Source organism: Bos grunniens, chromosome 11 (assembly GCF_055505025.1).
Source record: "Bos grunniens cultivar Pamir isolate PY7600 chromosome 11, Bosgru_T2T1.0, whole genome shotgun sequence".
NCBI classification, from domain to species: Eukaryota; Metazoa; Chordata; class Mammalia; order Artiodactyla; family Bovidae; genus Bos; species Bos grunniens.
Window position 1 is genome coordinate 93,937,191 of NC_141175.1, and position 27,012 is coordinate 93,964,202.

A 27,012-nucleotide genomic window follows, 5' to 3' on the forward strand; every position below is an offset into this window, starting at 1 on the left:
CCATGAGCTCTCTTTTTCCTTAATGAGAGCTGCATTGCTTTAATTATTGTAGTTTTATAATACATTTTGTTATCCAGTAGGGCAAGTGCCCCCTTTAACTTTTTTCAAACATTTTTAGATCTGTTTGTGGGAGGTTCTTGGTGATTGATGGATTTCATCAATTTAAAAAAAGTGAAATTTAGTATTTGAGAAAGTTAGGGTTTTTTAAAAAATTTTACTGACATATAGTTGATTTGCAATGTTGCATTAAATTTCTGTTGTAAAAAGTTGACTTTTCAAACAAGTGAAAAAGAGGGGCTATGATTTAATGATATTCAAGGTAAAGTAGATGCCAACCTCATGATATTCTCAAAAATAAATTCCAGGTGGCTCAGTAATATAAATGTAAGAATAAAATTATGAAAGTACCAAAGAAATGTAGCAAAATGTTATTTCAATCCCTCGATAGAGGAGGAGGGTCCAAGATTAATTAAAAAAAAAAAATCGGGAGCCACAAAAGAAAAAGGCCAAAGGAAAAGCCAAAAGGAAAAAAGTGAACACAAATAGGTTAAAGTCCAGTTCAACCAAAGATATCATAAAAGATAGAACAGATTTCCAGTTCTGGGCATGATGTAGTTACTGGACTAGCCATTCTGCTGTAAGCAACCAGAAAAGTGGACAAAACGCATGAACACTATTGTTTTCAGACATTGGATAACAGGCAGAGCGAAACTGGCATCTGATTGACTGAGTCCACGACCCTCCTGGGTTTCTTCCTGGAGGATATTTCCAGACCCCTGGGCAGAGGCGGAGGGTCCACACAGGGTGTGGCAGTCGCACTAGGCTGAGGAAAGAAAGATGTAAGTTTGGGGAGACTGAACTGACATTCTAGCATTTGGGAGCAGAGTATAAAGTAGTGCAGAGAAAGAACTCTATGAAGTGTCCTGGCAGGCTCCAGGAAAGCCCTGGTTTGGGCCTGGGACTGGAGGTGGAGTGACCCCCCTGGGAATAGAAGGAGTGTGTCTGGGGCTCTTTGGGGCCTGTGTGCAGGAAGGAGAGAAAGTCAGTGGGGCTCAGGTCGCCCAGGAGCTTACCCACAAAGAAGAGAGCCACAAGACAGGAGACCATGAAGACACCCAAAAAGGCCAGAGTATAAAGTAATGCAGAGTAATGCAGACAAAGAACTCTAGAAATGTGTCTCAGATTCCCTGGCCATGTCAAGGATAGGACCCCAGTATTTGAGGCAAAATATTTGCTCTAGAAATTCTCATTCTAAGTTGAGCTGGCAGAAAGCTGAGTCCCTGGAAGGGTGAATGGGGGCAAGAAAAGTCAGAGAAACGTCCCTGAGAATTAACAGTCTGAACACAAGTAAAGTCAGCCACCCGGGAGAAATGAGTTTGGGGAGTGACTTTAAAGGGCTTGGAAAATTCCAGCTCCAGCCCCGTCTCCAGCAAAGAAAGTGCCAGGAACACCTGGGCGGCTGTGACTTCTGGGAGCATATGCTGCTGCCCAGTCATCGTAGTTCGTGGTAAACCTCTGCTTTTTGCAACACATCAACTGAAAGGGCCTAGCTATAAAGCCCTTAAAGACGTCCTTATCTCAGAACAGAAGGGACCCTGAGGGAAGGAGAACCAAAGCAGGGAGAAGTGAGCCTGGTGGCTGTCGCAGAGACAAGTCCAAACTTTGGTTCATCAGAGTATTTATTGAGGAGCTGCCATCTGACAGGCCTGCGCTGGTTGCTGAGGGGACATACAGAAACAAGTCTCTTTTTCTTCTTTGAGAAGCTGCTGGTCATGCTGGGTCACGTGATGTGAACATGTTTGAAAGATTTATTTCAAAAGGACAGGTCAGGAAAAGCAAAGGCTGAATGAAGGCCCCAGCAAACCAGTTGATTGAGTGGCTCCCAAGGCGTCGTGGAGAAGGGTCTCAGCCCCCCTGCCCCGGGCTACAGCTGGACCATAGGCTTCTTGCAGATCCAGCGGCAGAGAGTGGAGCAGGATATGTCATTCCACTTCTGCTGCATCTGGACACAGTCTTCCGACTGCCCAATACCGTGTTGCCAGTTATCTGGCTGATTCTCAGCCCAAAACCTGGCAAAAAGAGGGCTTCATTCTGCTTGATGAAAGAAGAATCCCTTCCCCCTGCTGTGGCATGAGGAACTGAAGTGACATGGGTCCCTAAACCCCTGGTGGCCCCAGGTGCCCTGAGGGTGGCTTTGCTGAGGTTGTCCTCCATTACTGAGAATGGAGGGATGGGAAGTGTGTCTAAAGCTACAAGTCCCCCCCACCAGAATTCATATTTAGAGCCTTCAGATGGGGGCAAGGCCCCTTGGGCCCAGGCCTACGTGGTAGGGTATAGGATAGGCAAAAAAAAAAAAAAAAAAATCCAAACAGCAAGACCCAGTTGCAGGGTGCCTGCCAGCCCCAGGACCTGTCTTATCCTGACGCCCCTGTGAAGGGGTCCAGACAAGGATCACAGCTATGCTGGTGTACACACACATCACACACACACCACACACATCACCACACAGTCAAATATACACACACCATATACACACATCACACACGCACATCATACACATAGATCACACACAGTGCTAACACTTCCTGGACGGGGATACACACGCAGGACAGAGTCTCTCTAGGCAGACCTGTCCCAGACAGCGCCTGAGATGGCACCAGACAGAGGCAGGACTCACGCATGGCTCCTGGCATGATCGAATGCTGTGCCATCTGTCCAGCGCCAGTGGCCCTCCGTACCGTGGTCAGTGAGGCCAATCCAGTGGTAAACAGAACTCGTGAACTGTATCAGAAATGTCTGTGGAGAAAAGGCAGTGTCGTGGCAGTGAGCTCGTGCGAGGAGCTTGCTCACCAGGCCACGTGGAAGAGGAATCCATGCCGCGCTCTCCCCAGTCCCAGCGGCATTAAGCCCACTCTTCAGGAGCTGCACCCCCACCCCCCGCCACCGGTTCCCTGGTTTTCCAGAGCTAGGGCAGCAGACAGGTCACCTTGGGGAAGTTCAGCTTCTTCCATGGTTACCTGATGAGGAGTGTGGCTTTCCTGGGACAAAGACAGACCTGGCCGTGGTTTTCTAAGATGCGTTTTACAAAATAGCATGTCCTTTGACAGACAGACAAGTACCGTCTCAGGAAAACCCCAAGGGATGGGTACGTCTGTAAGTTAAATTTGGCCAAACGCACTGTGGGTACTTGTCAATAACCTCAGTAAATTCGGATAAGAACATCTGGCATACAGGCCACTCTGCTGCTCTGTTGGCTTTGTTGTTCTTGTTTGGTCGCTAAATTGTGTCTGACTCTTTGCAACCCTGTGGACTGCAGCACACCAGGCCTCCTTGTCCTGCACTATCTCCCAGAGTTTGCTCAGATTCATGTCTGTTGAGTCAGTGATGCCATCCAAGCATCTCATCTTCTGAGGTCCCCTTTGCCTTTGCCTTCTATCTTTCCCAGCATCAGGGTCTTTTCCAATGAGTTGGCTCTTTACATTAGGTGGCCAAAGTATTGGAGCTTCAGCTTCCACAACAGTCCTTCCAATGAATGTTCACGGTTGATTTCCTTTAGGATTGACTGATTTGATCTCCTTGCATTCTGAAGGACTCCCAAGAGTCTTCTCCAGCACCACAATTTGAAAGCATCAATTCTTCAGTGCTCAGCTGTCTTTATGGCCTCAAACTCATACATTTGTCTGGCCTTCCCAAGAAGCCTGGATTATCTGCTCATGGGCCTTCCATAGCCATGAGATGAACTGACATTAAAATCAAGATTGACAACTAGAGAAGAACCCTGAGAGGAAGACGAGGGGATGGGGAGGCAAGGAGGCACCCAGCACATTGAGGGCAGCTACCTGGTGCCCCTCCCTCTGCCCTTCCTTTCTGCTGACCCCTCTGGGGTCTCCCTCGTTCACTGAGGACATTGGGTTTGCTGTCAGTGCTTATACCTCTGGTGCAAGATGTTCATCAGAATTCAATAAATATTTGCTCCCTGACTGACAGAGGAGACATGAAGGACTGCCATGCCAACTCCAAGAGGGGAAGGCCAAAGCACAAAGTCCCTGACCCCACATCACTCCCAGAAGCAGCACCCCAAGCTCACAGCTCTGACCTTCTCCTCCTCCGAGGTCACCGAGGCCAGGTGGGCTCCATGGGACACACAGAACTGCTCGGCCTCCCGCCACGTCTTCTCAGCAAAAGAAAAGTAATACAAGCTCCCACTGTAGAACTTCCAGCCTTGCAGGAACAGCTGGAAAAGTTGATCTGGAGCAAAGGTGGGGAAGGAGAGAGAACAGGGAGCTGGCTGCAGATCCTGCTCCCTCCAGAGACTAACCACTGAGGGTCACAAACCCCTGCAACGCTTGATGCCCTCGGCTACAGGGCCACAGTCTGGGAGGCTGCACCCCCAGCCCACGACCTGACAGAGCAGAGGAGCAGCTCAGGACATCTGGCTCCATCACTCCAGGGGTATTCAGACAGCTCTGCTACCTGGCCATTTTCTTTCAAGGCTCTTGTTTTCTAGCTATACTACTCACTTTCCCAACTCATTGCTACCACCTGCTTGTCCCCTGCATCTTGGTCCCCTTCATTTCCCTGCGAGCGTTCACAGCCATCCTGTATCTTCACTCATTCCCTTGACTTCATCTCCATCTACTTCAGCTGTCCACACCAAGAACCACACTTGGGACCTTGTCATCCCCTGCCTGACCTCACAATTTCAGACCCTAATGGCTCATCCTATCAGCACAAGCCCCGATTCCCTCAGCTATTTCATTCCCTTCTGTCCTGACACTCTGTTAACAGCCTCCTAATCACAGCTCCTTGAAATGGTGCCAAAACAGACTCATTCATTCATGTATTCTTTTATTCAATATACCTTAACTTCTATGAATCAGGAGCCTTTATACAAAGATCAATTAGACATGATTCATGCCCTCAAGGGAATTACTGTCCAGCAAATGAGACAGACATAAAACTGGTATTGAAGATGCATTGATTGGAAACCATGGCATGTTAGAGGCACTAAAGAGGGTGTGGTGTCCTTCAGCTGAGCTGGAAACAGAGCTTAGGAAGGACCCTAGGTGAGGATTCACTTGAGCTGAGTCTTCAAAGACCGAGGAAGAGTTTGCCAGATGGGCAAGGAGAGAATCCCAGGCGCGGGAGAGAGTCACTGCAAAAGCACAAAGGTGTGAAACAGCACGGTGCAGCCTGATCTGTTCAAGGACTTTATGGCCAACGCGCAGGCTTCCCAGATGGCACTAGTGATAAGGCACTTGTCTGCCAAAGCAGGAGATGTAGGAGACGCACGTTCAATCCCCGGGTCGGGAAGATCCCCTGAGGAGGGCATGGCAATCCACTCCAGTATTCTTGCCTGAAGAATCCCATGGACAGAGGAGCCTGAAGGGTTACAGCCCATAGGGTCACAAAGACTTGAACACACGTGAAGCAGCTGAGCGCACACACGCAGACACAGTCAAAGCACAAAGGATGGGAGATGAACGTGGACAGGGTCACCAGTGCTAAATCATACGTCCTGTGCGAAGGAGTTTGGGTTTTTTTCCTGGCAATAGTGGGAAACCCTGGAGGGTTTGAAGAAAGATCGTAATATGCTCAGATTTGCCTCGAGATGGTGCGGTTGCTGAATAGGAAGAAGGCAATCTTAATGGGAGAGACACCAGTTACAGTGCAATTACAAATGTTTGAATGATAGATGGTGAGTGTGTAAACCAGGGTTTTTCAAAGTGTGGTCCTAGGTGCCCAGCATTAGTACCTGGGGCTTGGTAGAAATGCCAGTTCTCAGACTCACCCCAGCCTAGCTGAATTCAGAATTGTTTTTTGACAGTCTGCATTTAACAAACTCTCCAGGTGATTCTGATACACTCCAAAGTCTGAGAAACAGCAGTCCAAACCAAGAATTGGCAGACTACAGCCTGCCAGCAGCTTCTTTTTGCAAATGAAGTTTTTTTTTTTAATTCTAAATTTATTTATTTTTTAATTGAAGGATAGTTACTTTATAGAATTTGTATACCTATGGAACACAGCCATGCCCTTGAGTTGACAGATGGTCTTCAGATGCTTCATCATTACAACAGCAGAGATGTTGCAACAGAGACTGTTTAGCCAGAAGCTCAAAACATCAACTGTTTGGCCCTTTAAGAAAAAAAATTAAACTAATGGTTCTTAGCCCTGACTGACCATTAGAACCACCTAGGGAATTTTTAAAAGAAAATTCTGATGCTAGGCTGCATCCCAGAACAAGCGCCTGCCCTCCCAAAGAAAAGTTAGAGTTCTGGAGGTGGGTTCCAGGCTTCAGTTTTATAAAAACTCATCGGGTGATTCCAGCGTGTCCCCAAGGTGGAGAAACATTCGTCCCTACCAAAGCAGGAGCAAGGCAGAGGGAGTGGGGAGGACAGCAGGGGGGCGTGGGAGCCGTGTCAAGAAGGGAAGACTTCCAGGCTTCCAACAGACAGACAGGGACAGAGCGAAACAGCAGAGCAGGCGCTCAGTGCTGTCTCCCAAGCCCCTCATTTGTCAGCCGCATATTCCAGCAGTTGCTCCAAATGGCCCCATCCCTCACAGATCTCTCCCTCTTCTGTCGCCTTTGACTAGGGACCTCTTACTCTACAAAGACATCACTAAGTATCTGCTCCCTCATTGTCTTGTACCTGCATCTGCAAACTGGGTGAACATCTGCTCCCACAGCTCCTCTGCTCCTTCATGGCCAATCACTCCACTCTGCTTTTCATTCTCTCCTCTCTCTCTGTCTCCCAGGTTCCAACATTGTCTCCCCAACTCCTCCCCTACTCTCTTTTTCTCTCTCCTTCAATCTTCTCCCTGTTTGCTGGTGCCTTTGTCTCACCCTCAGATCAAGCCTAGCCTAATCTAGACCAGCCCTCTCAAGGAATTTCACCAAAATATTAGCAGTGGTTATTTTTTTAAGAGACATTTTTACAGAAACACAATTTATCATATTCTCATCTTTCTCTTTTTCAATATTTGCCACGTCTACAATTAATTATGTAGGTTTTGAGATATAAGTATGGATGGCACAGCTGGTTTTTTAACCCCTGCTTCTACCCTCCCATATCCCTCACCTCAGCCTCATCTTCTGTTCTCAGCCAAGGCCCTTGAAGGACTGGGGCACCTTCGTCTCTCACTCACTTGCTACTGACTGTGGTCTGGTCTCCAGGCCACATACAACTCTCCACTGAAACTTTATTCCAATGACCTGCGAACTGCCCGGAGTTAGTGGGTGCTTATTGGCTTCTTTACCTGGGGCTCTTAGACATTTGCCAGAACCAGCCACGCTGTTCTTGAGATGCTCTCCTTCCTTGACTTCCCCAACTGCACACTTCCTAATTCTCCTCCTGCCTCTGAGACTGCCCTCTCCAGTCTCCTTCAAAAACACTTCTTTCCCTTCTTGCCACCTGAAAGTTGACTTCCTGTTTCCACCCTCAGCTTCCTTCTCACGAAGCATCTCATCTCATGCAAACTCCTGCATTCCCACTGCCACAACCAGAACCAGCGTACCCAGGGCTCCCGCATCTCTGTCTGCAGCAGGACCGCTTTCCTACACCCCCGACAGCCCACAGGTGATGGCCTCGTGAATACCCCCATGGTATCTCAGATTCAACACGCTCAAACCTCACAGCTTGTCTTCTCCTTTTATTCCCTGTCTCAGTCTATAGACCCATCCAGTCAGCCTCCTTGAAATTCTTCGACAAATACTCATTTCCAAAAGGATGAAACCCAAACTCAGAGCCATTCCACATCTAGCTGGTGTCTCTGCAGAGCTGCCTCCCTTTCTCTCACAGTGTTTTTTCAACTGCCGTCATCAACCCACTGGTGGATTTTGTTGAAGTTATTGCGGGGAGAAGGAGTTTGGAGACTAGACAATAAAATATGAGTGCATTCATGTGGTAAAAGCTTTGCTTTTTGAAATGTGTATGTGTGTGAGAGAGACACATAATTGTAACTAGAGATGGTTGGATGGCATCATTGACTCAATGGATATGAGTCTGAGCAAACTCTAGGAGATGGTGAAGGACAGGGAAGCCCGGCATGCTGCAGTCCATGGGGTCGTAAAGAGTCGGACATGACTGAGCAACTGAACAACAAACAACATGATGTAAAATGAATTTTATGCTGTGATTACATGTTTGAAAGCCACTGCTCTGACCCTTACCTACTGTCTTTTCGGCCTGTGTCTCCTCAACTGCCCTCTTGGCCATGGTCCAGTCAGATAGAACTACCAGAAGTTTCTTAAACCTCATGGTTCACATCTCCATGCCTGTGACCTGCTGTTCCCTTATCTTATCTGCTTGGAAAACACCTACTTATCTTTCAGGCCTCAGTTCAAAGGCCAAATTCCCACTGAAGCATCTTTGATCTTTTATCCTCCAGAAAATTGCCTCCCTCCTTGGAAGATCCTTGTCTGCACCAGAGGACATCAGCCCTGAGAAGACACCTTCTTGTCCTTTGTTTTGTTCCTCCCCACCCCCCAGTTTCTAGACCTACTCCCAACATTGCACCTCTCAGGCCTTTTGTGCAAGGCTGCTCCACCCACCTATAAGCTTCAAGGGCTGCTGCTGCTGCTGCTAAGTCGCTTCAGTCGTGTCCAACTCTGTGCGACCCCATAGACGGCAGCCCACCAGGCTTCCCTGTCCCTGGGATTCTCCAGGCAAGAACACTGGAGTGGGTTGCCATTTCCTTCTCCAATGGAGGAAAGTGAAAAGTGAAAGTGAAGTCACTCAGTCGTGTCCGACTCTAGTGACCCCATGGACTGCAGCCTACCAGGCTCCTCTGTCCATGGGATTTTCCAGGCAAGAGTACTGGAGTGGGGTGCCATTGCCTTCTCCAAGGGCAGGCATCACATTTTGTTAATCTTTATGATCCTGACACATCCTAGGGCCTCAGGAAATTTTTGTCAGATGTATACAGGAATGCTGTACTTTGTTGAATGCTTTATGTGTGTTAAGTCATTTGGTCCTCACTGGGGAGCAAGTATTATTTTCCCCACTTTGCAGGTGAGAAAAGGGAAGCTCAGAGAAGGTGAACAACTTGAGAAAAACCACAGCATCTGGGCTAGTCAAAAGTTGGAAATAAGGCTGGCTGGCCCTGCTAGCACACTCTGTCTCTATTATACACCATACGGACAGACCGCGTTTGTTTCCCAGATGTAGGTTTTGTCACTCTGGTCAGAGAGTAAGCAGGGATTACATCACCTTTGGTTGGATCTAGCACCTCTCGAGCACCCACACTCCTTCCCCGGGGATGCATGTTGAAATAAGCAAAAGGCCAAAGGGACAGGAGACTCTGCCCTCCCCAGCCCCCTCCCTGCACTTACTGTGGTTCCTCTGGAGCTGCTCCTGTGAAGCCAAGGCTGTGCGGAAGGACTCCAGGCTTCTCTGCTGCTCCTGGATTGTTGTCCTCAGTGTTTTGGTGTTCTCCAAATCCTTTCTTAATGTCTGGATCTCAGTTCTGGCCTCCTGCAGACTTCTCTCTAACATTTGGGTCTGGGACTGTAAGGCTGCGGCATCCTTCATTCCTTGTTTTAAGGTCTGTATCTCTTGGCTGGCATTTCTCAAAAGACCATTTAACACCTGAATCTTGGAACTTAAGGCAATGGCACTTTCCAGCTCTGTTTTTAATACTCTCATCTCAGCATCTGTCTGCTCCAGGTGACTGCTTGCTGTTTGGGTCTGGGCAGTGACATTTTCCAAATCTCTTTTTAACAAGTGAATCTCACCTCCAGCCCTTTCCAAATGACTTCTTAACACCTGGATCTGAGCACTGGTGTTGTCTAAACTGCCTCTTACAAAGGTCTGGGTCTGAGAGTTTAACGCATTTGCATTTTGCAGACTTCCCTTTAACCTCTGCATCTCAGCAGTGGTGCTTTCCAAACTACTCCTTAAAACCTGATGGTGGGCCCTTAAATCACTAACACTATCCAGATCACCTCTTAAAACATGGATCTGGGCATTAACATTCTTTAAGCTACTGTTTGCCAATCGGACCTCAGCGTTTGCCGTTTCTAACCCTGCCTTCAACACCTGGATCTCCGTGTTGGCATTTTCTAAGCCTCTGCTTAACACAAGGAGCTCGATGCTAGTGTTTTCTAAACTGCTTTTAAAGGAACCCTGGATCTGGGAATTTGAACCATTTGCCTCTTCTAGATCTCCCTGTAGCTTCTGAATCTTAGAAGTGGTCTCCTCCAAGGAACTCCTTAACAGCTGGGTCTGGAAACTCAAGGCACTGGCGTCCTTCAGGAGGCCTTTTAGCATCTGGATGTCAGCACTGGCACTTTCCAGATCACCGCCGAGCATCTGGATCTGAGAACTGACATTGTCCACTCTGCACGTCAATAGCTGGATCTCCACGCTCCAGGTGCTGGCGTTCTCCATATGTCCTTTAAACAACTGGACAGCCTCTTGGAACTCCGCCACCCTGACTGAGTGGTAGGGATCTGGAGGGAGGAAATGGAGAAAGCAGCCAAACAGGCTCATCATGTAGGAAAGCGTTCTTAAAATCTCCAAGGTAAATGTCTGCAGCACAACCCTGAGCTCTCCTCAAGCAGCCTATAACCACCCAGGCCCTGGGGCTGGACCACCTGAGAATGTAAAGCCAAAAACAAAATAAAGGTCTGTTTAGTGAACCAGGAAGCAGAAGGATTGAAATACTTGCCTACTGGATTATTCTGCCATCGTAACTGAACTTGAAAATAACTGATTAAATCACTGAGAGCTGTTGATGTTTAATTCAGCTGAAGTTTCACCATTAGATATTAATGGGTCATTATGGAAAGACAACAGGTATGAGTCAAACCCATGTTTATTCCTACGCTATATTTGTACACCAAGCATGAAACCTCTTGATTCACAATTGTGACTTCCTAAAAACTGTGTAGGCCACAAACATAGGCCTTTTCTGATCACAAATTCGTGGGGGGAAGAAAACAGAAACAAAATAAAATAGGTACCCATGGAGGAAATTTTCTTCTCAATGTACAGGGCTATGTGGAAGTCCTCCGACACTGAACCCTGAACTGCAATGGCACCTCCAGGGCCACGTAGTGCAAGGGTCCCTGGCGAACCATTTGAGGACATGGGAGACCCTAGTGAGAGGCTGTGGTCCCTGCGTCATTCAAGGAAACTCTGCAGCATCCCACCAAACCCCCTGCAGTTGCACCCTCTGTGCACCCATGAGCTAGAATGTGAGCTCAGACATTCACGGCGTGAGGCGCCCATTCCAGCCTCCTTTCAGAAACAGGGAGAAGGACCCGAATAAGCAGAGACCCTTTCTGGAGGATTCCTGCCCTGCTTCTAAAGCTCTGCCTAGGTAGGTATGTGAGACCTGAGCCACTGTGCTGAGGTAAGACCAGGAGGGCCTTAAATCAATGGGACAGAAGAGAGAATGTACACAAATATGGACAATTGGTTTCCAACAAAGATACAAAGGAGAAAGGATAACTTTTTCGACTGATGGTGCTGGAACAACTGTACACCCATTTGCAAAAAGAAAAAATGAACTTCAGTCCATATGTTGCATTATTCATTATTCAAAACATTAACTCAAAATTAATCATAGACCTAAATGTAAAACCCCAAAATTATAAAATTTCCAGAAGCAAATTTGAAGGCATGTCTTTGTGATCTTGGTATAGGCAGATTTCTTAGATACCAGACCAAAAGGACAATCCATAAATGAGATAAGATGGATAAATCAGACTTTACCAAAACTTAAATCTTGTTAAGAGAATGGAGAGAGAAGCCATAGACTAAAAAAAATGTTGGTAAATCACATGACTGATAAAGGTCAAAAAAAGAGTACATACTCTAGATCCCTTTATATAAAACTCTAGAAAAAGTCAAGCCATCCGTATCCCAGCAAGTAGATCAGTGGTTGCCTGGGAACAAAGGGAAGAGGAGAGAGGCAGGATGGCCAAGGGCAGGAGTGAACTTTGGGGGCAGAAGGCTGAGTATGCCCAGTATCTTGATTGTGATGTTTCATGCATCTCTGTATTTGGCAAAACTTAGGTTGTATGCTTTAAATATGTATACTTTATTATGCGTCAATTGTACCTCAAAAAATAAAGCCATTTAAAAGAAAGATACTGGCTTTCTGTGAGGAGAATAGAAACCATTTAGGGGCCTGAGGACATTGAGGAGGAAGAAATGTGTCCTGGGGTCTGAGCATCCAAGGCCCCGGCCCCCTCCCCTCCCCCGCTGCGGCTACTCACAGTCGCGTTCCTTGAGAAACTGCCCAGTATGGTTGTCTCCCAGGAACTCTTGGAAGTAAGCAGATGTGTCCAGTGCAGGTCTTGGGTGCTGCAGAGCTGAGACACCCCATTCCCACCTCAGCACAATCCCCAGGCTGCCCCACTCTCAGTCAAGGTTCCAGAAGGAGGTGGAGGAGATGGCACCATGACCCCCTCAGAGTTCCCCTCACCCGCCTCATCTCTTGGGAACCTCCCTTTGGACAACGACCTTGGTTGGGTCCCAGGAAAGCCCTGGTTTGGGCCTGGGACTGGAAGTGGAGTGACCCCCCTGGGAGTAGAAGGGAGGTGTCTAGGGCTCTTTAGGGCCTGTGTGCAGGAAGGAGAGAAAGTCAGTGGGGCTCAGGTCACCTAGGAGCTTACCCACAATGAAGAGAACCACCAGACAGGAGACCAAAAACACACCCAAAGAGGCCAGGGTGGCCTGCAAACGCCGGGGCATCCTGGGGGCTGCAGGAACCACTGCCACGGGGTCCAGTCCTACAGGGAAGAAGCCAGGATCCAGGAGGAGACTGCCGTGTGGGCTGGACAGTTGCAGCCCCTCAGGCTTACTCTCCTGGCCTGTCCCATGGGACTGAGAATGCTTGTCCCGCTCACCCTGGAGAAAGGCAATGGGCGCTTGGGAACGTGCACCAGGGCTCGTGGAAGCTGTGGTAGCAACAGAAGGCTCAGAAAAGACCACCAGCCCGAGCCTGGAGGGCGCGCACAGGGCACAGACCTGGCACAGTGGAAGACAACAAAGGTACTGTTTGAATGAAAGCAGAAAGGAGGGAGGGAGTTGGGGAGGGAGGCACACAGCAGGAACCCGACCTCAGCGGCTCAGGGCCAGCTTTGCTGCGTGAATCATGACCGCAGCGACACTCACAGCCCTCGGGGCTGCTGCTGCCACAGGCTGACATCGGTGTCCTAAGAAGGGCTGTTCCTGGGAGTCTGCTGGCTGAATATACAGAGAACGGAGAGACCACAGCCTGGAGTCCCTGAGGCCTCATGGGGCCAGCCCAGAGTGCAGAGATGGGTTTCAAACCAGGTCCCCCTGAATTCATTGTTCACTCTCCTTCTCTTGCCAGGTTGCCACCCCCCAGGGAAAAGGGTCAGAGGAGATTTCACGCAAAGCCTCAGTGCAGGCCACAGGCACTCTGTTCTTGCCTGACCCACCTTCAGTCCCACCTGTTTATTCTGGAAGCCGAGCCAGTGCTGAGCCTGCCAGGCAAGGGCTGAGGAAGATGGTGGGGGGCCAGGGCCCAGCAGGCTGGACCCTCCATGCTGAACACAGGCTGGGGCCTCAGTTTTCTCACCTTGGGAGGACAGGGAGACATTCTGGTTTTCTGTGCAGAAGTGGACCTGGTCAGCTCTCGTCTCTGCTTCCTTCATTCTCCAGAACAGCTCCCTGCCACGCTGTGAACCAGCAGTGGGGAAGTGGAGCTGCGATACGGGTCTATATGCTCCCGAGTCAGTCCTTACAAACTCTGCCTTCCCCCGCTGCTGACTCTGCAGAAGTGCCCCATCTGGGCCCTTCCCCTCAAAGCTCCCAAGTGCCAGTCAGCACCCCCATCCTCCTTCCCTCAGCCCCAACCTCCCACCCCTGCGATCCACGGTAGCCTCAAACACTAGCCTTGGCCCCAAAGTCACAGACACCTTTCACCAGCCACTTAGAAGGGAGTTAGGGATTCCTTCTCAATTTGCATAGAAAAACATCCTCGTGACCATGGCTGAGTCTTAATTCCAGCCTCAGACTCTCCTAAGTAACAGGAGGCTAGTCAGGAGGAGGCTGGCTCAGCGCAGCAGGTGTTTGCAGGTCACGGGAAGGGCTGAGGTGACTCTCTGCCCACTCAGGACCTCACAGTGGCCGTGATGGGAAAAGGATTATAGCAGAATAAAACACTTGGAGTTTTCTGAGTGACAAGTGTGTCTTTTGTTATCCAAAACTAACCTTTTTAAACCACATTTGCATTCATGCTGATGAGGGGACTCAGACCACTAGATAGCTTCTGCTGCTGCTGCTGCTGCTGCTGCTGCTGCTGCTAAGTCGCTTCAGTCGTGTCCGACTCTGTGCGACCCCAGAGATGGCAGCCCACCAGGCTCCCCCGTCCCTGGGATTCTCCAGGCAAGAACACTGGAGTGGGTTGCCATTTCCTTCTCCAATGCATGAAAGTGAAAAGTGAAAGTGAAGTCACTCAGTCGTGTCCAACTCTTCGCGACCCCATGGACTGCAGCCCACCAGGCTCCTCTGTCCATGGGATTTGCCAGGCAAGAGTACTGGAGTGGGGTGCCATTGCCCTCTCCAGATAGCTTCTAGATGGAGACAGTCTTAGAAAGACTAATCCCTCACCTCTCTCATTGGGTTATAAGAGCTCATAAACGACAAGAGAGCTTCAAGAAGTTTCCTGGCTGGTGAACAAACCCACCTACCCAAAAGGGTATTGCACCCATACTCTATGGGGACAGAGACCCCCCAGGCTCCGGGTCCTTCTGCACCTTGCCCTCTGTTCCTCTTCATCTGGCTCTTTGTTTTTATCCTCCATCATAAACTGTGATGGTAAGTATAGTGTTTTCATGAGTTCTGTGAGTCATTCTAGTGAATTATCAAGCTGGGAAGGGTCATGGGGTCCCCCGGATTTGCAGTCTGCTGGGCAGAAGTGTGGTCGCTTGGAGACCCTGCTTGCACAAGGTATCTGAAGCTGGGCTGTCTTGTGGGACTGAGCCTCTAACTCACTCCATGGTTGAGTGTCAGGATTGAATTGAATTGTAGACACTCAGCTGATGTCAGAGAACTGGTTGGTCTCAGAAAACACCTGGAGAAGGCAATGGCACCTCACTCCAGTACTCTTGCCTGGGAAATCCCATGAATGGAGGAGCCTGGTGGGCTGCAGTCCATGGGGTTGCGAAGAGTCAGACACAACTGAGTGACTTCACTTTCACTTTTCACTTTCATGCATTGGAGAAGGAAATGGCAACCCACTCCAGTGTTTGTGCCTGGAGAATCCCAGGGATGGAGGAGCCTGGTGGGCTGCCATCTATGGGGTCGCACAGAGTCGGACACAACTGAAGCAACTTAGCAGCAGCAGCAGAAAATACCACACATCTGGTGTCAAAAGTTATGTCAGAAAATACCAAATAGGACCCAGCTTGATCCAAGATCTCACCCCTAGGTGATTGGATTTGTGCTCCCTGAGCTGATCAGGTTCAGGACTGACTCCGCCAAAACTACTGTATAAGCCAATGTGCCGCTTTACCATGAGACCTGTAACTCCCAGGAGAAACAAACACTGTGTCAGGGGGTTCCTGTGCTTGTGGGCCAAGACCTAGGAGTGAGGTGTCCCAGGGGAGCCGTGCAGCCCCAAGTCCCTACCCTCGTGGGGTGACCAATTAGGCAGAATCAATACCCACCCTGGCTGGTCAAGACAGTCCTCCTGAAGTCAGCTCTGAGGAGGACAGTAGATTCTCACTGCTCGCTCCCCCATCACTTCAAAGGGTTACCGTCTTACTGAAATGGATCACACTTTCTTTAATACATAAAAAACTAATTATGTGTTTGTCTCCTATCTCACCAGTGAGCCATTTACGAGATGTCAGTTACCTTGTAAATGGATTGTTCCATCCAAATTGTGTTGCTTTTTCCCATTTTCACCTTCAGCCCTTACATCCTATTCCCACAGCATTTTCCCAAATGCTGGAGTCAGCCTCCCACAGGGCCCCAAGCACCATCCAAGAAGCCCACTGCCCAGCTTCCATTGTAGAGAAGCCAGGCCGAATGTGCCTCTTCCTGTGGCCAGGCCAGGAGAGCAACTTGGGTCCCGCCTGGGTCATGAATGGCCAGTGTCAACACAGCCCCCGCCAGCCAGGGGCACAGCTCGTCTGCAGGGTGAGGAGAGGAGGGCTTGCCTATGCCCAGCTCATGATGCCACAGTAATGTGGGGATGTGTGTGTGTGTATGTATGATATGTGTGTTGTGTGCAATATACGTGTATGCGTATATTTGTGTGTTTATATGGATGTGTGTATGTGTCCATACTGCTGTGTGTCTATGTGCATATGGACTTCCCAAGTGACTTCATGGTAAAGAATCCACCTGCCAATGCAGGAGCCACTGGAGACCCAGGTTCAGGTCAGGGTCAGGAAGATCCCCTGGAGGAGGCCATGGGAACCCACGCCAGTAGTCTTGCCAGGATAATCCCATGGACCGAGGAGCCTGGCAGGATACTCACGGGGTCACAAATAGTCAGACGTGACTGAAGTGACGGAGCACATGTGTATATTGCATGTGAATATGTGTATGTGATGTGTGTGTATATGTGTATGTGTGTGTATATGTGTGCAGTGTGTGCATATGTATGTATATGCGTGTATGTTTTTGGGTGGTGTATGTGTGAGTGAAGAATGCAGATCCACCATCCACCAGCCTGCTGCTAAGTCACTTCAGTCGTGTCCGATTCTGTGAGACCCCCAAGACGGCAGCCGACCAGGCTCACCCGTCCCTGGGATTCTCCAGGCAAGAACACTGGAGTGGGTTGCCATTTCCTTCTTCAATGCGTGAAAGTGAAAAGTGAAAGTGAAGTCGCTCAGTCGTGTCCAACCCTCAGTGACCCCATGGACTGCAGCCCACCAGGCTCCTCCATCCATGGGATTTTCCAGGCAAGAGTACTGGAGTGGGGTGCCATTGCCTTCTCCGACCAGCCTGCTACCTCCTGGCAATTGAAAGCTGAGGAGAGAGGAGAAGACACAGGAAAATGTAGTCAGTCAACAGCTCTGCCTGAGACCCCAGGAGTGTCCATGTGGGTGGGGGGCTGCTAGAGGAACCCTCAAGAGGCTTGTCAGGCGTCCAGGGTGGCAGCAGAAAGAGAGGACTTGCCTTGGTTTCTGTTTCCCCACATACAGGAAGGGCCCACATCAGCTAACTCAGGACCTGTTTCCTGGGACCGAGAAGCTGACAGAGCTTTCAAAGCAGAACTTTAGAGAACCCTTGCTCAGCTGTAAGGATGGAGACTGGGGTGGGGAAGGGTCATAGTCCTCCAGGCCTGGTCAGCAGGACTCCTCCTCTGACCCCCTCCCCTGCGCCCAAGCCCTTCCCACTCCAGGCTCCCAGCTTTCATTTCTCCTACAAGAGCATCATCTGCCAGCAGGAAGAAGCACCAAGAAGTTACTACATCCTTGCTGAGTATTTCTCTCTTTCTGGCCAGAAAAAGTCAAATGGATATCTGATACCTTAACACCAGAGCCACTCATCGGCGGGGACCTCTCACACTGGTTTTCCCTGTCTCTGCCGAATGGTACAGGGCTGTCTTCCTAGAGATGCAGTTCCTTAGCTTCAGATGCCCCAGAAGCTTTCGGTCCTCCATATCAACCCCTGACAGCACAGGGTCATCAGCTGGGATTGGCGGGCTCCTCCTAGAAGTGTCAGGAGGGCTGGCTGCAGCTAAGGTGGCACCAGGAACCTCAGCAGCCAGGCTCTTGGGCCTTCACTCTGCTGCTCAACTGTCTGTGTCTCGCCTACCCTCACCTCTGCACCATTCTCTTTTCTCTGCAAGATGTATTCCTTGTGTGCTCCGCCTCTCTGCCTCACAGCTGCTGCATATTTCAAGTTTCTGCAGGTGCCCCATGGTGACCCCGCCAGCCTTTCTCTAACTCAAGGCCTTTCAGCTTGACTTCTCTCTGTTAACTGCTTCAATCCCCAGGTGTTTCCAGGTTCAAATTCTTTCCTAGAAAAGTGGTCAGATAGTCCCAAACCTCCCTTCACATCAGAACTAACCAGAGATTCCTCGCCAGCCTTGTTCTGCTGCTGCTGCTGCTAAGTCGCTTCAGTCGTGTCCGACTCTGTGCGACCCCACAGACGGCAGCCCACCAGGCTCTGCCGTCCCTGGGATTCTCCAGGCAAGAACACTGGAGTGGATTGCCATTTCCTTCTCCAGTGCCTGAAAGTGAAAAGTGAAAGTGAAGTCGCTCAGTCACGTCTGACTCTTCACGACCCCATGGACTGCAGCCTACCAGGCTCCTCCATCCATGGGATTTCCCAGGCAAGAGTACTGGAGTGGGTTGCCATTGCCTTCTCCAGCCTTGTTCTGATTGCTTCTTATTTACCGCAGTGGTGAGTGTCTCAGTAAATTCAGGCTGCTATAACAAAAACATCATGAACTAAGAGGCTCACACAAGAGAAATTTCTTTCTCCCAGTTCTGGAGGCTGGGAAATCCAAGGTCAGGATGCTGTGGACTCAGTTCCTGGGGAGGCTCTCTTTTCTGTTTTGTAGAGAGCCTTCTTGTTGTAAACGCAGAAAGCAGAGAGAAGCAAGCTCTCAGTCTCTTCTTTTTTTTTTTTTTTGACTGCTTGTTTGGCTTTATTTATTTATTTATTTTTACATTTTATTTTTTTACATTTTATTTTATTTTTAAACTTTACAATATTGTGTTAGTTTTGCCAAATATCGAAATGAATCCGCCACAGGTATACATGTGTTCCCCATCCTGAACCCTCCTCCCTCCTCCCTCCCCATACCATCCCTCTGGGTCATCCCAGTGCACCAGCCCCAAGCATCCAGTATCGTGCATCGAAACTGGACTGGCGACTCATTTCATACATGATATTATACATGCTTCAATGCCATTCTCCCAAATCTTCCCACCCTCTCCCTCTCCCACAGAGTCCATAAGACTGTTCTATACATCATCAGTCTCTTCTTATAAGGGCACTAATCACATCGTGAGGACTTCACTCTGGTAACTTAATTACTTCCAAAAGGCTCCATCGCCTAACATTATCCCATTGGGATTAGGATTTTAACATAAGAATTATGAGGGGGTGGGTTCAATCAGCCCATAGCAGTGAGGGAGGCATTTCTTGTTGCAGATAGTACAAGATGGCCAAATGCATGGCATCTTACACTGGACAGATAAGACCCACAGCATCTTATTAGTCACACATAGTCATAGTCTGGAGGAGGACACCAGATACCATGCCAGGCCACATGGGGGTTACACCTGAAACCAGAGGGAACCAGCAAGGGCTGTGGGAGACAGGCTTTGCAGCAACAAGAGGATACAGTGCCCCCGGTTCCTGCAAGAGGATCTGACTGACTTGTTTGAAGTTTCTGTACTGGCAGGTTAGAGGAACCCAGTAGGTTGAAAATGGGTGGAGGTCAGCTGATCCAGTCAAGGGGAACGGGCCAGGTCAGGGAATATATCTGGTGAGCGTGGGGGAACCCATAGTTAGGCTTTGGGGGCCCTGTAAGACCCAAAAATTGTCCTGGCAATAAGTGAAATTTTAGGTCTTACAATGCAAGCCTTTGAATCCGCTGCCCTAGTGACAAGTGCCTACCTCGGGGAGGAAGCTGGAGTGTGGGGCGGGGTCACATGCTGCTCAGCACAACAGCACAGGAACTTCTTGGTCATCCAGTGCTTGAGAATCTGTCTGCCAACACAGGGGACACGGGTCGGATCCCTGGTCTGGGAAGATCCCACATGCTGCAGAGCAACTAAGCCTGTACTCCGCAGATACTGAAGCGGAGGGCTTCCCTGGTAGCTCAGCTGTAAAGAATCCGCCTGCAGTGCGGGAGACCCCAGTTCAATTCCTGGGTTGGGAAGATCCCCTGGAGAAGGGATAGACTACCCACTCTAGTATTCTTGGGTTTCCCTGGTGGCTCAGATGGTAGAATCTGACTGCAATGCAGAAGACCTGGGTTCGATCCCTCGGTTGGGAAGATCCCCTGGAGGAGGGCATGGCAACCCACCCCAGTGTTCTTGCCTGGAGAATCCCCATGGACAGGAGCCTGGCAGGTTACACAGTCCATGGGGTCACACAGTCTATGACTGAGCGACTAAGCACAGTTCAGCACAGTGTGCCTAGAACCCATGCTCCGCAAAAAGAGAAGCCACTGAATGAGAAGCCCACTCGCCACAGCTAGAGGGTAGGCCCCGCTCAACTAGAGAAAGCCTGTGTGCAGCAACAAAGACCCAGCACTGCCAAAAGCAAAGAAATAAATTAAACATTTATTTAATGGTGTATTACCATTTGTAAAATAGATGACCAGCGCAGGTTCGATGCATGTAGCAAGGCACTCAAAACTAGCACTCTGGGACAACCAAGAGGGATGGGGTGGGGAGAGGTGTGGGAGGGGCGTTCAGGATGGGGGACACATGTGTACCCATGGCTGACTCATGTCGATGTATGGCCAAAGCCATCACAATGTTGTAAAGTAATTATCCTCCAATTAAAATAAATTAATTAAAAAATGCAATAAAACCACATCAAAAATGAATAAAATGTAATCATCCAGGAAATTTTTTTAATTAAAAAGAACACACAACACACTGCAGCCCAGACGCGGTGACTAACAGGCCAGGCGCGACAGTACAATGGAAAGCAGAGTCAGGTTTGGGAGCACAATGGCAAAGTTCCCTAGAGGCAGCTCTGAGCCTACAACTTGTATTTCATGTCTCCATCAGCTCGCGCTCTGAGCAGGTAGTTGACACTGGGAAGAAATAATATTCTCCCGTAATTTGCTACTTCAAATTATGAAGAGTAAGAACAGCCAAGTATTTCTTGGAGAAAATGCAGATGCCTTCCGTGCCCACACAGCCTACCCTGCATGCTCGCCAGTCTGCACTCCCCTGATGTGCCCCCACCCCCAGACTTCAGATGCCCCTGGAGCTTTGGGCAAATGCTCTCACATGAACCCCATCACGGACTGTTCATTCCTCATCATCACCATATTTTTAAAAAGGCCATTTGCCCCGTGTTCCTTCAAGCTTCCTCCTAATATCCCTCCAGTTCAACCTCTTCACAACCAGAACACCACTCTGCTGGTCACAGTCATTGAAGAAAAACATCCTCCCCCCAGGACCCTAAAGAGGGCACCTAACAAGGACCCCGAGGAGAGGAGGGCCGCTCTGCTGAGCCTGCCACGCGTTCACAGAGCACCCCTTTCTGCTTCCTCTCGGCTCCACTCTGTCTGTGCAGCCTGGATTCCTGCTTCAGCCCCTGGATGGCAGATTTGGACCTGATGGCTGTGATCAGGGTCTCTGTGAAGAATGGGAGACCTGACGCATCTCCCCATCCAGTGCAAAGCCAGAGAACAGAAGCTGGTCCACGAATGTCTAAGAAGAAAGACCACCCAGAAGGTGGTGACACGCCTGACCCTGCAGTCCTATTCGGCTGCATTTCAGTAAAAATCAAAGATAAGTACTGCTCATATTTTATGGCATTTCCAGGGCTGGGACTTTCTGTTATTTGAACCCCTGTTTCCTGAGGACACCCCAGAATTTCATATCCAGTGGAGCAGATGTTCCCTCCACCCCACACATCCACCTGTACCCCCAGGAAGAAAATGAGAGTGGCCTGTTCCCAGGCAGCATTTTATTCTAATGAAGCTGGGGTGCCCTCTCTACTGAAGGCCGCTTCCCCTGACCCCTAGGAAGAGAGGAGATGCAGAAAAGGAGGCCCAGGGGACAAGGCAGAGGAGCTGGGCAGACAGACTGGGACCCGGGGAGGAGCACCCAGCAAGTGATGGGTAGGGAGAAGCACGTGGATACTGGTCTAGGTCTGCAGAGACACGTTTCCTTCCAGCCTCTGACCTGAACCAGTCAAGCCTATCCCAGGGAAGAAGGGGCTCAGGTCTCAGAGGATAAGGATGAAGGGGACCATGGGTAGATGGCATGAATAGGGCCTACCAAAAGCAGAGCTCTCCCACTGAGAACACTTAGGAAGGCAACTGGGAATTCTGGGGTATCAACTGGAAACACCCTGAGTCTCGGTCTCCGGAGAATCTCTGGGGTGGTCGTACACAAATTTCACACAGTAAAGCTAAGGCTTCTCCAAAGGGACAGACCCCTCCAGGGTGCTGCCCCAGATGCTGTATCCTGGTCCATCTCACTGGAGCAGTGCAAACTTATTCTCTCCACCCTCACCTCTGCATTTCAACCCAAGATATCCTTTCCACTTCATCTGCCTTTGAAGCTGAAGTGGAAAGGATAGCCACTCTGGGGCCAGAGAATTCCCAGCCAAGGTAGATGGACTCCGGGATGCCTTCAGGACAACTTTAAAGCATGAAAAATTAAGGTTCAAAATCACCTTGGAGGACAAAGGAGAGAGGAGCATTTCCTTGAATTCAATGAGCTTTGGAGCTTAAAGTGCTGGCATAGGGGCCAGTCCGGTCATGGTTCTGATGGTTTATAGGACCGCTTACAGATAAAAAGAAATGTATTGTCACAGGAGGCATCATTCCATGACCGCAGTAAGGACGTCTTTAGGGTGACACAGTGTTCATTGTTCCCAACGTTGTTGGGTTCTCCTGGAATCCAGAACCTACCGAAGGGAAAAACAAAGCAAAATGCATTGCCAGTGAGTGAATGAGAGACTTCAACCCCAGTTTCGGTCTGGGGTGGTAGGGTTGCAAATTTTTCCATGCCTGAGAGGAAAGGGACCGGTTATCCGTCAACCTCTGAGCCTATAATCTCCCCCCAACTTAGGGCCACACCAGCCCACCCACTCTCAAGGCCCTATAGGAACCCACGGTGCAAAGACCTAGATTTAGAATGAGGTCCCTGCCAAAGCTGAGTGGATGGCCATGCTGCCAAACCCCAGCCAATCAGTGGCAGAGATCAGCTAGATCTCTGGTCAATGTTCCTGCTGATCAAGGACAGGAAGGATGGCAAACTTTGCGGTCAGTGGGACTCTCCCCCGACTCTTCGTGCCCTGGACCCAGCCCAAGAAAGCAGCCTGGGACAGCGGGTTCTCAGGACTTACTTCTCACTCTGGACCTTGTTGTACGGAGTGCCATCCACCCAGTGCCAGTCCCCCTCGCTCCCTGCTTTGGTCAGGCCGATCCAGTAGGGAAGTCCGCCTGCTGTCCTGTAGAGGAACTCCTACAGGAAGACAGTAGGCAGAGATGAGGCGTCAGAGCATCTGTCTCTCTGGGCATCTTCACCCATCCTCAGCCACAGCCCCTGAACCCACAGACACAGGGTTGGGACTCCATCCTGACTCTGACTCTGACCCGCTCTGCTGGCCCACTTAAGATGAAAGGAGCTTGTTTAATATTCTGTCTCAGCAGGGAGAGGACTTCCTGGGTTAGATGGTGTCATTAACGCTATTCACAAATATTTCTATTTTTCTGGGCACATGGAAAGGTGGCACTATCCTGCCCTCTTTGAAGCTACAAATACTGCATCCTTTGTTTGGCCAACGAAATGTGTTGTTTCCAGGCTTTAAGAGCCAACATACAATGTACCACGTTCCCTTTTCTTACCTCAGCAATTGTGGAAACGTATGTTGATATGAAATCTCCTCTGGCCTAAGCCCTTAAGTAGCCACAATGAGCAAAACGCCTTGCTGGCCCTTGTTGGACATGTAGTGTGTAAGTGAGAGGTAATCATGAAGAATTACTGATATTTGGGAATATTAGTCACTGAAGCATCATATTGCCCATCCTGCCTGATACAGCTACCAATATACCCCCTTCCTAGCGCCCACGGGAGAGCACTCACCTGTTCACGCTCTGAGGTCACTGAGGTCAGGTGGGAGTCCCTCGATATACAGATCTGCTGGGCACTGTACCAGGTCTTCGAGATTTTAGAAAAGTAATAGAAGTGCCCCCCGAAGTACTTCCAGCCTTGGGAAACCACCTGGAGAATGTCCTCTGGGAACAAGGGTGAAATGTGAATGCTGGTGTTCCTGCTTTCTCTGGTGCTGGCTGGGTGGGAGTATATGAGCAGGATCCCAGAAACAGAGTGAATGGGGCTGGGCTCTGGGGTCCTTTGGTCCTTGGGTAGGAGCTTGGGGACACTCCCTCAGATCCTGAAAGTCTGAGATTGGTAGAGTCTCTGGGCTCAGAGAGGGGAGAGTGAGAGAGGATGAATCAAGAAACTGTCTCTCCATTGACCATCACAAGTGTCTGAGCCCCTGAGCTCTAAGCAGGAACTGCTGAAAAGTGGTGAGGTTTGGACCCAGAGAAACTCCCTAATGTCTTCATATTCTGTGGCTTGGTGTGGGAGCCCTGGCTGGTCCCTGGTCCCATCTCTCCTGAACAGCCCCCAAGTCCTCCCCAACTCCAGTGCTGAGCCCTCTCTTCTTAACTTTCCAGCCATGCCCATGCTTTCCTCCACACACACCAGCCCAATGGCATCATGCCTGAGGTTAATAAGGTCCCACAGGCCACTGACCAACTTGCAACACTCTTTTCTGAGTCACTTACTTTGCTGTTGAAGCAATTTGCTGATACTCTCCAAACCGCTCTGGAGTTCCCGGACCTTTGCATTTAAAGCACTGGCTTTATCCAAATCTTGTTTTAGCTCTGGAATTTGGGCATTTAACTCATCAACTGCTTTCCAACTACTTGTCAGCACCTGCAGCTGTGCACTGGCTTCCTTCAAGCCTGTTTCCAACCTCCGGATCTGAGGACTTATGCGATCCAAGCTGGCATTCACCATCTGGACCTGAATGCCAACTGCCACCAGGCCACCTCTGTTCCTCTTGATCTCAGAACTCAGGGAGCTGATGTTGTCCACACGACCTTTCAGCAACTGGGCGTTGGTCTTGACATCTGATATTGTGCCCATAAACCAGGGATCTGAATTTGAGGAAGTCAAGAGGTCAGCTGCAGGGACCCTCAGGGACTGGAGTGGGGTGTTGCCAGGGTGATGAAAGGAAGGGGAGGGAAGGTATGGGCTCAAGCTTCCCAAGGACCCAGCCCAAGGAGCAGTTGCCTATCCTCTATTCAATCATAATGTATTCATTCAACAAACATAGAATGGACACCTTCCATGTGCCAGGGACTCTGATAGATGCAGATCATGCAAAGATTGGTAAATCATGGGATCTCTGTTTGAGGCTCTCATAGGTAAGCAGAAGAGGGGATTAGAATTCAGTCCTATATTTCCTTTGCATGTTCAGGGCACATTTGGTAAAGAGATGCCTTCAGTCACCCCCTTGTCATCCTTCTCACATCATGCTGGGCCCCATCACTTGACTCCCAGCCCTCTCTTTCCAGAGACCCCCACAGTGCCCATCAGCTAGAGAAGCACCTTCCCACCATGACTGCCCATAGGTCCCTCATGGCCATCGGAGAGGCCAGCCATACAGACTTCTTGTCTGGAAGTGATTTCTTCTCCAGAGAAAACGAGAAGGGAGAATTATGAAACCACTTCTCCCCTTCCCTTGTCCTACCCGCTGTCACTGTCTGCTCAGGCTACAGGCTCAGGCCACAGAAGACACCAAAAGTATACCAGTGGACTCAAAGCAGGGGAGATTCTACTCAGAGCCTCTAAGTCCAAGTCCAAATGTGTCCTGGGGCCTTGAAAGGAGAAGAGAGATGTTCCCTCTGTCTGCTATCTGGAGACCTAATGAGAGGAAGAAGCTTCTACCAGCAGCAGAGGCCAATCGGGCTTGGCAAAGCAGGAAGAAGAAGAGAGATAAATCACACATCCAGTGAAGAAGTAGGGCATCTCCCTTGGCATGATCTTTGTGGGAGCAGGAGAGTGAAGAGAGCATGAAAGGGCCCTGTGAGGTTGGGGGAGCTGTTCCCTAAGCCTAGCCTGGCCTAGTCAGTTGGGGATGAAGCTACAGTTGGGACCCCACCCCTCATGGGGTCAGCAATCATTATGCCCACTTTTGGGGGTTCCCCACAAGGCTCTGAATCAAAGGGACACAGAGCTCGGAGAGGAAGGAGAAAACTGACCCAGGATGAAGATGGGATGAGCACTTCCTGGGAGGAAAGAGCACACCCTTGTGCACAGGCATGCTGACCCCAGTTAGGAACATCTCCCCGGAACTGGAAAGGAAGGAGAAGCAGCTGGTCTTACTGCGGACTCTCTGACTGCACATGGAAAGAGGGGGAAGCAAGACATATGGAAAAGCCAGAGGGAGGAGAGCCCACCAGAGAAGGGAAGGATCCCTGGCCTTGGGGAAAGACCGAGCCCAGATCAAAGCTGGGGACTTACAGAGAATGGCCTGCAGCAGGACAGAGGTGATCGTGACCAGCATCAGGAAGACGACCACAGCGCGGACCGTGAGGAGTCTCCCCAGAACCTGGGACGGACATGTCTTGGGAGGAGGGTCTGCAGGAAGCAGAGGAGAGCGTTTGGTGAAGGAGCAGCCAACTGCAAGCTTGGCCACAGAGCCCTAAGCAGGCTCTGAGCAGAGGCTGACGCTTGCCTGGGGGCCAGAGGGAGACGTTCTGCTTGTCCACCGCGAAGTGCGCATCGAGGACCTCGCTGTCGGCAGTCTTCATCCTGCACGCTCACCCTAGTGGCACAGGTGCTCCCAGCCAGCTGTCTCTCCAAAGACCTTTTATCTAGACGAAAAGGGAAATGACCCCCGGAGTTCATTGTGTCATCCCAAAGTTCCCCATTCCTGGCTTAGGTGCCTTGCCTGTCCTAGGCTGCAGCTTGGTCCGCTCCTCAGAAGTCTGACTTTTCAAGAAGAGACCATCATTTTCTCTGGGAATCTGTTACATGGACATTTTAACCATCTTGTCCTCAGGCTAAGCTTTCTCTCTTATAAGACAGCCCTCATCCATCATCCATCCAGCCACCTTTCACCTCACAAATACATGTTGAGTGCCTTCGGTGTATCAGGCACTGTACCAGGACTGAGCCACGGAGCTGAATAACTCATGGCCCTTACACTCAAACAGTTCACCCATCTTCATCCTGTGTCATTTTCCTCCTTCCCCTCTGAGTTCTGTTTCCCTCTGATTCTGCCTAGTAGAAAAAAAAGTGAAAGTGTCAGTTACTCAGTCACGTCCAACTCTTTGGGACCCCACGGACTG

At 49.9% G+C, this 27,012-nt stretch overlaps 2 protein-coding genes across 4 annotated transcripts; both read right to left on the reverse strand.

The window, feature by feature from the left end:
• Positions 1–1,311: 1,311 nt before the first annotated feature.
• On the reverse strand, positions 1,312–17,779 carry CLEC4F (C-type lectin domain family 4 member F). Of its 3 annotated transcripts, XM_086323806.1 has the most exons (9): positions 17,462–17,779; positions 15,647–15,743; positions 13,555–13,654; positions 12,623–12,739; positions 12,224–12,319; positions 9,332–10,450; positions 4,097–4,248; positions 2,678–2,796; positions 1,324–2,069 (listed from the first exon to the last, which is right to left on the reverse strand). In XM_086323806.1, exons 3-9 carry the CDS (start codon positions 13,628–13,630, stop codon positions 1,925–1,927), a joined length of 1,824 nt encoding a protein of 607 aa, XP_086179932.1. In that variant the 5' UTR covers positions 13,631–13,654; positions 15,647–15,743; positions 17,462–17,779; the 3' UTR covers positions 1,324–1,924. The 3 variants fall into 3 exon arrangements, with proteins under 3 accessions (XP_086179934.1, XP_086179932.1, XP_086179933.1); XM_086323808.1 differs by lacking the exon at positions 12,224–12,319 and having other exon boundaries at positions 1,312–2,069; XM_086323807.1 differs by lacking the exons at positions 15,647–15,743; positions 17,462–17,779 and having other exon boundaries at positions 13,555–13,795.
• A 2,742-nt stretch (positions 17,780–20,521) lies between these two features.
• CD207 (CD207 molecule) lies at positions 20,522–26,506 on the reverse strand. Its single transcript, XM_086323810.1, has 6 exons — positions 26,397–26,506; positions 26,183–26,299; positions 24,439–24,813; positions 23,732–23,883; positions 22,992–23,110; positions 20,522–22,550 (listed from the first exon to the last, which is right to left on the reverse strand). Exons 1-6 carry the CDS (start codon positions 26,470–26,472, stop codon positions 22,400–22,402), a joined length of 990 nt encoding a protein of 329 aa, XP_086179936.1. The 5' UTR covers positions 26,473–26,506; the 3' UTR covers positions 20,522–22,399.
• Between the last annotated feature and the right edge of the window lie 506 nt (positions 26,507–27,012).